Source organism: Mobula hypostoma, chromosome 12 (assembly GCF_963921235.1).
Source record: "Mobula hypostoma chromosome 12, sMobHyp1.1, whole genome shotgun sequence".
NCBI classification, from domain to species: Eukaryota; Metazoa; Chordata; class Chondrichthyes; order Myliobatiformes; family Myliobatidae; genus Mobula; species Mobula hypostoma.
In genome coordinates this window covers 71,645,855-71,659,383 of record NC_086108.1, presented here as the reverse complement: position 1 = coordinate 71,659,383, position 13,529 = coordinate 71,645,855, and the positions used below count along the sequence as shown (strand labels likewise).

General features: G+C 37.5%; 1 protein-coding gene across 1 annotated transcript in view; it reads right to left on the bottom strand.

Annotated features, from left to right (window-relative positions):
• Positions 1-13,529, bottom strand: part of pomgnt1 (protein O-linked mannose N-acetylglucosaminyltransferase 1 (beta 1,2-)) — an 81,858-nt gene that overhangs the window by 57,922 nt on the left and 10,407 nt on the right. Inside the window, exon 5 of the mRNA XM_063064384.1 lies at positions 4,056-4,169. Within this exon, the coding sequence (XP_062920454.1) occupies positions 4,056-4,169 (114 nt within the window). The remainder of the gene's footprint in view (positions 1-4,055; positions 4,170-13,529) is intronic.

Here is a 13,529-nt window from a genome sequence, read left to right as displayed (position 1 = left end):
ACATTTCTTGGATTTACTGTCTATTCCTGCAAGAACACGAATCTCAGGGTTACACATGGTGACATCCACGTACTTTGAAATTTCTGATTCTGGGAATGAAAGAATTATTGTATGAAAAGTGTTTGATAGCTCTGGGCCTGTCTAGGACCAGAGGGCACAGCCTTAGGATAAAAGAAAACCCCTATAGTCCAGGGGTTCCCAACCTTTTTTATGCCATGGACCAACACTATTAAGCAAAGAGTCAGTGGACCCCAGGTTGGGAACGCCTGCTAAAGAGTAAAGATGAGGAGGAATTTCTTTAAACAGAGGATGGTGAATTTGTGAAATTCATTGTAAAAGACGCTGTGGAGGCCAAGTCATTGTCTATAGTTAAAAGCCGAGTTTGACGGGTTCTTGATCAGTAAGGGTGTCAAAGGGAGAGGGAAAGCAGGAGAATGGGATGAGGGAAAAATAAATCAGCCATGATCAGTAGGTAGAGCGAACTTGATCAGTGCATGGCCTAATTCTACTCTTAGGTCTTATTTATTGTGTTCTTGGACTGAAAATATCATTTATAAACACAAGAAATTCTGCAACACACACAAAAGTCAGGGAAGATCAATGGAGATAAATATCCAATCAACGTTTCAGGCCGAAACCCTTTATCAGGATTGCTCTATGAAGGGTCTCGGCCCAGAACATCAACTCCATAGACGCTGTCTGACCTACTGAGTTCCTCCAGCATTCTGTGTGTTTTGCTGAAAAGGTAGTTTGACCATTTTAAATTTTATGCAACAGCACATACTGCTCGGTGAGAAAGCAGATAGTGTTACTGCCTCACTATTTCAGAAACCCAAGTTTGATCCCAATTTTTGTGGCTGACTGTGTGGATATTCCTCTCATGACTGGTCGAGTTTCCTCACACGTCAGAAAAGCATCGTGGCTGGTGGTCGAAATAATTACTGAACATTGCCTTAGTGCGGATGTAGGAGTTGACGCATATGCAGTGGAGAGAGTTTACAAGAATGTACATGGGAGAAATGAATTGAAGGGATTGTACTGTCAGCCAATTTAGATCTAATGTCTTCAAATACATTTTAAGTAAATCATACATTTTAAAGTGTCTTTCTTTTGTATTATTTAAATTTCTTTTCATTTGCTTTTAAGTACTAAATTAGTGGTAGAGGTAACCACCACACATAAAAGGAGGAGAGGGTTGGATTCTAAGAAAATGGGCCATATTACAATTGTCTGTAACAAGAAGCTTCATCATCTGCACATACCAAGAAATACAAATTGAAAAGTATTGAATTAATTTTTTTTTGCAAAGAAATTTTTCAAGAGTAACCTTTTATTCCATCTCTCAAATTTATGGCTAGCAATTTTTGAATTCTGTACGGGCGAATCTCTGTAACCTGCTTGGTTGTAATGTTGTCCTGGAACTAGTACATCAGTAGCCACCCCCAAAAACTAGTCACCTAAAGGTAGAAGGCTAGTCCACTGTGGACGTTCTATCAAGTAAGGCTAGACAGACTGGTTTCTGTATTCCATAGAGTTTAGAAACACAAAGAGTGACCTCATTCAATTATAGAAGAACCTAAGGGGGATTGACCAGGTTGATGTTGAGAAGTTTTCACAAGTGGAAGAACTCAAACAAGAGGATATAACTACAGGGGGTGTGGGTGCGGTTATTTAAAACTGAGATAATTGAAAGTTTCTTCTCACAGAGGGTGATCAATCTCTGGAATTTGCTGCCTCTGTGATAGTGTAAGCTAGATCATTGGAAGAATTTAAAATGGAGGGGGATAATTATTTGATCATTTGAGGAATAGGTAGCATAGATCAGCCCTGACTGTATTAAAGAGTGAAGTAGATTGAGGGGCCTGATGGCCTATGCCTGTTCTTAATTTCTTGCATGTTCTGTCTTGAACTACAGCCATGACAGTAACTTCTGAAAACCAATTTATCACGCAGGGCTGCAAAAGATTAGTATAGTTATAAGGAGAACCGGGTGGTGGTAGTAGCTGAAAGGGGGAAGGGTATATGAACTGGAGGAAAGGCTCAATAACTGACTACAAGTCAAAATTCCAGCAAGAATGATGAACATATTAAACTCAAGGTTCTCTGGTTTAAAAACTAATACTTTGGCAAGAAGACTATTGGGTTGAAGATAATGTGTAACCTGTTACTAATGCAGTGGATTCCGATTAATTGGGACCAATACATTTTGGCTGCTCCAATTAGCTGAAGTTTCATGGAAAAAAATTTTCAAAAATAAACTACCATTTTAGCAGAATAACAAATTAGGTTCTTAAAGGAAATACAGAACAAATAAGATTATCAATACCACTGCAGTACTATGAAATTGTGTATTAGTTCCTAATAGTTATTGACAGACAAATTCATCCAGTGTACACTGATGTGTTCGTTTGAGTGACTGTAAGCGAACAAAATTGGCACAGACCACCTAGTGTAGATACTGGATTGTCTTCACACAAGGCTATTGACGATTGCATCCTCCAAATATTTATTTTCATTGTATAGGTCGACCTTCACTAATCCAACTACCTGTAATCCGGTTCCTTTGATAATCCCCACTGATTTCAAATTTTCCGCGCAACTGTAATTTTAAATTTCCTGGGCCACCGTACCAATCTGCCGCGCATTGTTTTGGTTGTGCTAGAACTGTTCACGCGTTGGCGCGCTCTTGTAAGCACAGACAGGCAATTCCTGCTTGTTTTCCTGCATTTATTAATATCATTTATGTGAGGCGTGGCCGCCCGGCACCCACCCATCTCACCTGCCAGCAGCGGGGGAGCTGGTACGTGCTGGGTCTGTCCGCTTCTCGCCCGCCTGCCGGCAGTCATGCACTGCCCTCCGGCACCGCCCGGCCGGCGCCCCATTCTCTTCTGCCTACGACCTCAGATCAGACATGGCAACCCACTGAATTTAAGCAGATTACTAAGCGGAGGAAAAGAAACTAATGAGGATTCCCTCAGTAACTGCGAGTGCAATGTAGCCTTTGGGGTAACTGTTAGTCTGTGTCTTTGCTATCGCTTAGCTCACGCTTGAGTGCTGGTAGTGGATGCGCTTTATTTTTTTGCCAGTGGGGGGGATTGTTGCTCGCTGCCACTTACGCGCGGGAGGGAGGGGAGAACTTAGGGGTTCTAACATTTAACTGTCGTTCATTTTTTGGGGCACTCCTCTGTTTTCGTAGATGGTTGCAAAGAAAAAGCATTTCAGGAAGTATATTGTATACATTTCTCTGACATTAAATGAACCTTTGAATCCTTTGATATTTTAAAGGTATGATGAGGCAGTTAGCTATTGCTTCATGTGATCCTTCTGTAATTCGGCATTTTCACTAATCCGGCACTCCTCAGGTCCCAATGGTGCCGGATTATAGAAAGTCGACCTGTAACATTCAAGATGATTGTTGATACCTTCAGATTCTTCATAGTTCCTGACTTGCTGAAGTAGTGAAATCATTTCATTTTCACTCTCGGACATTTCTGGCACCTCCAAGCCTGAATGCTTGAAACTGCAGTGAGCAAAACGGTTCTGAATTGTCTTACTGCTTATTTCCCACCAACTATCAGTGAGAAAAATCATTGCTTTTTGAACACAAGCATGCACAACTGATGCCATTTAAAAACCGTTCACTCTATGCACAGTGCTGTGACTAAAACCACACAAGTGCACACATCTGACATTAGTTAGAAACGGTTCAGCAACGGGCTCCTGCCCCATTTAAGCGTCTTGGTGTTGCAAATAAACAAAGGGAATCCTGGCTATTTTCTCAATTTTTTTTTGTTTTTCTAAGAGCTGTCCAAAATAAGTAGATGTCCAAAATAAGTAGCTGCCCCAATTAAGTAATTGCCCGATTAATTGGAACACTCTGTATAGACATGAATAAATTCATCAAGTTGACATTCCAGAAGCAGATCCCAACAATTCAATTGGAAGGTGAACCTCCTTCCAAACAAAATCAAAATGCAAAGGGAGTTATAAGACAACTCATAAGGAAATCCAGAATTTCCCAAATGTAACTTTGGAAAAGGAAAGACTACACCAACCTTGATAGTGAAGAGAAGTATTCTACCACGAGATACCATATTTAAGAAAAGGATCATAGCTTCATCTTCGTGGGGTGAATAGGTATCAAACACACGTTTGGCCATAACATGACCCTGTTTAAAGAAAGAACAATTTACTACCATTAGTATACTTGGTAACTAAAAAAAAAAGCTGCCTTTTAATATTTTAAAACAATAAGACATTAAAAAATTAACTATTACAGTACACCTTTCACACAAGTGGGACTGCACAACAAATCCATTTGGTTTAAATGCAGCCTGAAAATTAAGTAGGTTAAATATTAAAGATGTCTAAAAGTGCCTGCATTTGAAAAAAGTGCACAGACAACATACAGCATCTTGAGGAACATCACTATCCTCACTGAAAGCAAATCAGTATGAGTACCAGAGGTTAAAGCAGTTAAAAGGAACATTCAATTATAATGATGAAGACCGGCGCTGCTGAATTAGCCACACCTCAATTTGCTCCCATGCTGTTAAAACACTGGCTGCTGCTTAATAATGTGGAAATTTACTCAGGTGTCCTGTTCATAAAAAATTGGAAAATCAATACAGCTTTTTAAACACCCAATCAACTCTCAATCATCAGTAATGTGAAGGATAGAAAATACTGTCAGTGCTACTTAATGACATCACTCCATTTATGGTTTGCCAGGACCAGTTCTGTTCCAAGTTTCATCACAGCCTTGGTATCAACAGGGACTCATTAACTCATTTTGCAAAGTGAGTGCCCTCAAAATCAAGGTATGTTTGACTGAATGAAATATCAAAGAGTCTTGGTAAAACTAAAGTCAGAGGATGGACATCACTGGAAAAGCACTTCAGTGGCAGGAGTCATATTCCTTAGAGAATGATAGTCACTGCCTTTGGAGACCAACATACTCTCTCAAAGATATAACTGCATGAATTCCTCAAGTCAATATCTGAGACCTAACCATCTTCAGCTGCTTCATCAATGAATTCTGAGCTCCTGATGGAAGGAACATTATTAGCCTAGGAAGGGCCTGGGACACTGCCTCGAATAATTTTTGCAGTGATATCTTTAGGCTGATACGTTGATTTCCAATGGTAATGATCATCTTTTTTCTTCAAGTGGCTCTAGCCAATGCAGCACTTTTCCCTTGATATCCACTGACTTCAGTTCAGTTAATATTCCTTGATGCTTCAATCAGTCAAATACTACCCCCATGTCAAGGGCAATCACTCTCACCCAATGTGGAATTTCATATTTTACCAGAGCACCAATGAGCACCATTACTTTGCTGATCAAGTGAAGACAAACTACATTGCAAGTGACTCACACTGGATTGATCCTACTCTTCATGAACAAGTTCTACCTGAATTGAGTTGAATTGAATTGACTTTATTACTTACATCCTTCATATACACGAGTAAAAATCTTTACGTTACATCTCAGTTTAAATGTGCAATTTATAGTAATTTATAATAAATAGTATGTACAACAGGACAGTCAAAATAACATTGAAATACAGTTGCGTCAGCATAAATCAATCAGTTTGATGGCCCGGTGGAAGAAGCTCTCCTGGAGCCTGTTGGTCGTGGCTTTTATGCTGTGGTACCGTTTCCCAGATGGTAGCAACTGGAACAGTTTGTGGTTGGGGTGACTCGGGTCCCCAGTGATCCTTCGGGCCTTTTTTACACACCTGTCTTTGTAAATGACCTGAATAGTGGGCTGTCCGCACCACTCTCTGCAGAGCCCTGCAATTAAGGGAGGTACAGTTCCCATACCAGGCAGTGATGCAGCCAGTCAGGATGCTCTCAATTGTGCCCCTATAAAAAGTTCTTAGGATCTGGGGGCCCATACCAAACTAACTGAGGTGAAAGAGGTGCTGTTGTGCCTTTTTCAAAACACAGCCGGTATATACAGACCACATGAGCTCCTCGGTGATGTTTATGCCAAGGAACTTAAAGCTGTTCACCCTCTCAACCGTAGATTCATTGATGCCAATAGGGGTTAGCCTGTCTCCATTCCTCCTGTAGTACACAACTAACTCCTTTGTTTTTGCGACATTGAGGGAGAGGTTGTTTTCTTGACCCCACTGTATCAGGATGACGACTTCTCTGTAGGCTGCCTCATTATTATTTGAGATTAGGCCAATCAGTGTAGTATCGTTAGCAAATTTAATTAGCAGATTGGAGCTGTGGGTGGCGACACAGTCATGAGTATACAGAGAGTAAAGGAGGATGCTTAGGACACAGCCCCGAGGGGCACCTGTATTGAGGGTCAGAGGTGCAGAAGTGAGGAAGCCCACTCTCACCACCTACCGACGGCCTGACAGGAAGTCCAGGATCCAGCTACACAAGGCAGGGTGAAGGCCGAGGTCTCTGAGCTTCTTGTCGAGCCTGGAGGGAATTATGGTGTTGAATGCTGAACTGTCGTCCAAGAACAGCAGTCTCACATAAGCATCCTTCTTCTCCAGATGTGTAAGTGTGGTGTGTAGAGCTGTGGCTATTGCATCATCTGTCAGTTGCGTCAGTAAGAGAATTGTAGGGGGTCCAGTGTGGGCGGTAGCATGCTGCAGATGTAGTCCTTGACCAGCCTTTCAAAGCATTTGCTTACTATTGAGGTGAGTGCGACAGGACGCCAGTTGTTCAGACATGTTACTTTGGTCTTTTTAGGTACAGAAACAATGGTGGATATTCTGAAGCAGGAGGCACTCTATACTGGGAGAGGGAGAGATTAATAGTACCTGGGCAGTATTCTGCATTGTCAAGACCATTTCAGTATGCTGGGGCATTCTAGAATCCAAAATACAGCTCAACGTCAGGACTGCTTTGTGCTGATTAATGTAATGTCATCTATGTTATTACCATCCAACTGGATAGCCAAGTGTCAAGTTAGTGCTGCATGAGAAACGAACTGCCTACTGAATACACTTTGGTACTAGTAATCAATGCACACAGCACTATCAAATGTGAAATATGCCTGCAGCTATAAGAAAAAAACATGAACGTGTGACTTGCATAGACTTCAAGAGGCAAACTGGCACCTGTAATGTCAAATAGAAATTGAGGTGGGGTCCAAGCTTGTGTCTATAATCATCTTAACTACAGTTCTTCATTGTGGACAATGACCAGGAAAACCTTATTTATTAATTTCTTAATTTTAAACATGCCTCATATCACCCTATGATTTACATTCCCTCGCAAAATGAAAAAGCCCAAGATACCAATAGATTATTTACAAAGTCCACCTCCAGAAAAGTTGGGATATTTTCCAAAATTCAATAAAAACAAAAATCTGTGATATGTTAGTTCACATGAACCTTTTTTTAAACTGACAAAAGTACAAAGATTTTCAATAGTTTTACTGACCAACTTAATTGTATTTTGTAAATATACACAAATTTAGAATTCAATGGCTGCAACACACTCAACAAAAGTTGGGACAGAGTTAAAATAAGATTGAAAAGTGCACAGAATATTCAAGTAACACCAGTTTGGAAGACTCCACACTAAGCAGGCTAATTGGTAGCAGGTGAGGTATCATGACTGGGTATAAAAGTAGAGTCCATCAAAGGCTCAGTCTTTGCAAGCGAGGATGGGTTGTGGCTCACCCCTTTGTGCCAAAATTCGTGAAGGAATTGTTAGTCAGTTCAAAAGGAACATCTCTCAACGCAAGATTGCAGAGAATTTAGGTCTTGCAACATCTACAGTACATAATATTGTGAAAAGATTCAGAGAATTCAGAGACATCTCAGTGCGTAAAGGGCAAGGTCGGAAACCACTGTTGAATGCGCGTGATCTTCGAGCCCTCAGGCGGCACTGCCTAAGAAACCGTCAGGCTACTGTGACAATTATAGCCACCTGGGCTCAGGAGTACTTCGGAAAACCATTGTCACTCAACACAGTCTGTCGCTGCATCCAGAAATGCAACTTGAAACTGTATTACGCAAGGAGAAAGCCATACATCAACTCTATGCAGAAACGCCGGCGAGTTCTCTGGGCCTGAGCTCATCTCAGATGGACCGAAAGACTGTGGAACCGTGTGCTGTAGTCAGATGAGTCCACACTTCAGCTAGTTTTCGGAAAAAACGGGCATCGAGTTCTCCGTGCCAAAGATGAAAATGACCATCCAGATTGTTATCAGCGAAAGGTGCAAAAGCCAGCATCTGTGATGGTATGGGGGTGCATCAGTGCCCACGGCATGGGTGAGTTGCATGTATGTGAAGGTACCATTGACTCTGAGGCGTATATTAGGATTTTAGAGAGACATATGTTGCCATCAAGGCGACATCTCTTCCCAGGACGTCCATGCTTATTTCAGCAACACAATGTCAGACCACATTCTGCACGGGCTACAACAGCGTGGCTTAGTAGACACAGAGTCACAGACTGCGTGTGCTTGACTGGCCTGTTGCCAGTCCAAATCTATCTCCTATTGAAAATGTATGGCGCATCATGAAGAGGACAATCAGACAACGGAGACCACGGACTGTTTTTTTTTGTAATATAATTTTTATTGAGTTTTCAAAAAGAATACATGAAAAGATAAAATCTACCCTCCCTCCTCCCCTTAACCCCCCCCCATATATAGTCCTACCTAAAAAGAAAGAAAAGAGGAAAAAAAAGAGCCGCCTGGGTATTGGAAGGTTTCCACATGCTCCATGGGATTCAAAATAAATTTGGTATAATTATTCGCTAACAACAGGAATTCTGTAGATGCTGGAAATTCAAGCAACACACATCAAAGTTGCTGGTGAACGCAGCAGGCCAAGCAGCATCTGTAGGAAGAGATGCAGTCGACGTTTCAGGCCGAGACCCTTTCACCAGCAACTTTGATGTGTGTTGTTTGTTGTATAATTATTCGTTACTTTCCCCAAGGGACCAAGATCTTTATCGGAGCACTTAAATATGCCATCCTATCTTTTGTAAATAAGGGCGCCAAATATTCAAAAATGTTACATATTTATCTCTTAAATTATAAGTAATTTTTTCGAGTGGAATAGAACTAGCCATTTCATTATTCCAACGATCCATACTTAAATACGAATCAGATTTCCAAGTAACTGCTATAGTCTTCTTAGCTACTGCCAATGCAATTTTTATAAATTCTTTCTGATATTTATTCAATTTAAGTTTCGGCTTTATCCCTTCAATATCACCTAATAGAAATAATACAGGGTTATGTGGAAGTTGAGTTCCAGTAATTTGTTCCAATAAGACTCTTAAATTTATCCAAAAGGGTTGAATTTTAAAACAAGACCAAGTAGAATGTAAAAAAGTACCAATTTCTTGATTACACCAAAAGCATTTATCGGATAGATTTGAATTTAATCTATTTATTTTTTGTGGTGTAATATATAATTGGTGTAAAAAATTATATTGTACTAATCTAAGTCGAACATTTATTGTATTTGTCATACTGTCAAGACAGAGTCTTGACCAATTTGTTTCATCAATATTAATATTCAGATCTGTTTCCCATTTTTGCTTTGACTTATGGGTTCCTTGTTTAATTGTCTGTTCTTGAATCAAATTATACATACAAGAAATAAATTTTTTAATTTTCCCTTTTTGAATTAAAATTTAAATTTCATTAGGTTTTGGCAAAAATATTGTTTGACCCAGCTTACCTTTTAAGTAAGCCCTTAATTGAAAGTAACAAAGTATTATTTGATATTTTATATTTATCCTTTAATTGTTCAAATGACATCAATATACCTCATTCAAAACAATCTCCTATAAATTTAATCCCTTTTTGGTACCAATTATATAAAAGTTGATTGTCCATTGTAAAAGGAATAAGTCTGTTTTGGAACAAAGGTCTCCTTGCTAATAGAGATTTCTGTGTTTCATTATCAACATTTATCTTATTCCATAGATCAATCAAATGTGTTAATATAGGAGATTCTTTCTTTTCCCGTATCCATTTAGATTCCCATTTATATATAAAATCTTCAGGTCTATTTTCTCCTATCTTGTCTAATTCTATTTTAATCCATGCTGGTTTTCGATCATCGAAGAAAGATGCAATAAATCTAAGTTGATTTGCTTTATAATAGTTTTTAAAGTTTGGAAGTTGTAGCCCTCCTAACCCAAATTTACATGTCAATTTTTCCAATGATATTCTTGACATTTTACCTTTCCAAAGAAATTTTCTCACACATTTATTTAACTCTTGAAAAAATTTCTGTGGCAATTGTATTGGTAATGTTTGAAACAAACACTGTAATCTAGGAAATATATTCATTTTTACAACATTGACTCTACCTACTAATGTTATTGATAGTATCATCCATTTGTCAAAATCTTCTTGAATTTTTTTCAATAGTGGTAAATAATTAAATTTATATAAATTCTTTACATCATTATCAAGTCTTATACCTAAATACTTCATACCATTTACCAGCCATCTAAATTGGGTTACTAATCGACATTGACTATAGTCTCCTTTAGTAAGAGGTAAAATTTCACTTTTATCCCAATTTATTTTGTAACCTGATACCTTCCCATATTCATCCAATCTAGAAGATAATTTATGTAACGAATGTTGTGGGTTTGTTAAGTAAAGCAAAACATCATCGGCAAAAAGATTAATTTTATATTCCTCCTGATTAACTCTAAAACCCATAATATCTGGATCAATTCTGATTAGTTCTGCTAATGGCTCTATCGCCAGTACAAATAAAGCAGGTGATAATGGACAATCTTGTCTAGTTGACCTTTTTAACTGGAATGGTGTTGAAATTTGAGAGTTTGTCACTACTTTAGCCTTAGGGTTAGAATTTAAAGTTTTAATCCAATTTATAAAAGACGTTCCTAACCCATATTTTTCTAATACTTTAAATAAAAAATTCCATTCTAATCTATCAAATGCTTTTTCTGCATCCAAGGCTACTTCTATACTCTTCTCGTCCCTTTTTTGTGCCAAATGAATTATACTGAGTAGCCGGGTTACATTATCTGCCAATTGTCTATTTTTAATAAATCCTGTTTGATCCATATGTATTAATTTTGGTAAATATTTAGATAATCTATTCGATAAAATTTTTGCTATTATTTTATAATCCGTATTCAATAAAGAAATAGGCCTGTATGATGTTGGTTTCATAGGATCTCTGTCTTTTTTTGGCAATACTATTACAATCGCTGTTGAAAAAGATTCTGGAAGTTTATATATTTTTTCTGCTTGACGTATTAGTTCCATAAAGAGAGGAAATAATAAATCTTTAAATTTTTTTATAAAATTCAGGTGGAAAACCATCTTCTCCTGGAGATTTATTACTTTGGAGTGATCCTAAAGCTTCTTCAACTTCTTTTAATGTAAAAGGCATATCTAATCCCTTCTGTTCTTCCAAATTCAATTTTGGAAGAGATACTTGTGATAAAAACCTTTCTATCTCATTAACATCATTTTGGGATTCTGATTGATATAATTCAGAATAGAAATTTTTAAAGGTTTCATTTATTTCAAGAGATTTATAAGATATTTTATTTGCCCTTGTTCTAATTGCATTTATTGTTTTGGAAGCTTGTTCTGTTTTCAACTGCCAGGCAAGAATTTTATGTGCTCTCTCACCTAACTCATAATACCTTTGTTTAGTTCTTATAATTGCTTTTTCCATTCTATATGTCTGAAGCGTATTATATTGTAACTTCTTATTGACAAGTTGCCTTCGTTTTTCTTCTGACATATATCTTTGAGATTCTTTTTCTATTTTTGTAATCTCTTTTTCCAATTGATCTAGTTCTGCCATATATTCTTTCTTAATTTTAGACGTATAACTTATTATCTGGCCCCTAAGATATGCTTTCATCGCATCCCATAATATAAATTTATCATCCACTGAATGAAAATTTGTATCCAAAAAAAATTGAATCTGCTTTTTCATAAAATCACAAAAATCTTGACGTTTTAATAATGTTGAATTAAATCTCCATCTATAAGCCACTTCTTCCTTATCAGCCATTATTATTGTCATTAATAAAGGAGAATGATCTGATAATATTCTTGCTTTATATTCCATATTTTTCACTCTGTGTTGAATATGCATTGATAATAGAAAAAAATCTATCCTTGAGTAAGTTTTATGTCTATGGGAATAGAACGAATAGTCTCTTTCTTTAGGATTGATTCTTCTCCATATATCAATCAAATTTAAATCTTTCATCAATGATAAAGTTAAATTTACTACCTTCGATTTTATAACAGCCTTGGTTGATCTATCGAAAACTGGGTCTAAGCAAAAATTAAAGTCTCCTTCAATTAATATTTTTTCATGTGCATCCGCCAAATTCAAAAAAGCTTCTTGTATGAATTTTGCATCATTTTCGTTTGGTGCATAAATATTCATAAAAGTCCATAGTTCAGAAAAAAGTTGACAATGTATAATCACATATCTCCCCGCAGAATCAGATATTACATTTTGTATTCTAATTGGTAACGTTTTATTGATCAAAATTGCTACTCCCCTCGCTTTTGAATTAAATGAAGCCGCAACAACACTACCCACCCAATCTCTCTTTAGTTTCTGATGTTCTGTTTCTGTTAGGTGCGTTTCCTGTAAAAAAGCTAAATCTATCTTCATTTTTTTAATATGTGTTAAGATTCTTTTTCTTTTCACTGGTCCATTAAGCCCATTAACATTAAAACTCAAAAAATTCAATAAATTAGTCATTATTCTTAACAAAGTTACTCCAATCTAAAACATGACTTACTTATCTTCTCAACTCTCATAGTTCCTTGGGGAATCTCTTTAAATTTCACCATGTTGCTATGTGTTTCCCTCCCAACCTTCCAGGCAAAAAGAAAAAAAAATAGAAAGAATACAAAAAAAGAAAAAACAAAATACCCCCCCACTAATGTTGTGAATGAAAAGATACACAACACTACCCCCCTCCATTTTACGGGTCGTGGCAAAAGCCACGCTTGCACACATGATTAGCGTAGCAATTGGTCAGTGCTTCTTCCAGCTCCCCCGCAACAAAAAAAATTATATATATATATATATATATAGACAAAATTAGTGTTACTATTCCCAACTAATATTCCTCCAATTTTAACCTTTCTTAGCCCCCTCGTATAATTAATAATATATTTATACATTCATCTACCTTCAAAAATCCAACAAGTCCATTCTTTGACCCAATCTTCATCTTCAATCTATCTCACTCCCCTGGATTTGTTCTTGTATCTGGTGAATATTCAGAGAATCTCACACAAACTGCTCCGCTTTCTGGTAATCATCAACAAATCTTTTTTCTCCACCAGCCAAAAAAATCTTCAAGGTTGCAGGATAACGCAATATAAATTGATAACCGTGATCCCATAGGGTTTTTTTCACTGGATTAAATTTCTTCCTTCTCTTCAGAAGTTCATAACTTATATCAGGGTAGAAAAAAACTTTGTTCCCATGAATCATCAATGGCCCTTTTCTATCCTTGGCAGCTCGAGCAGCTGCCTGTAGAATCCTTTCCTTGTCTTGAAAT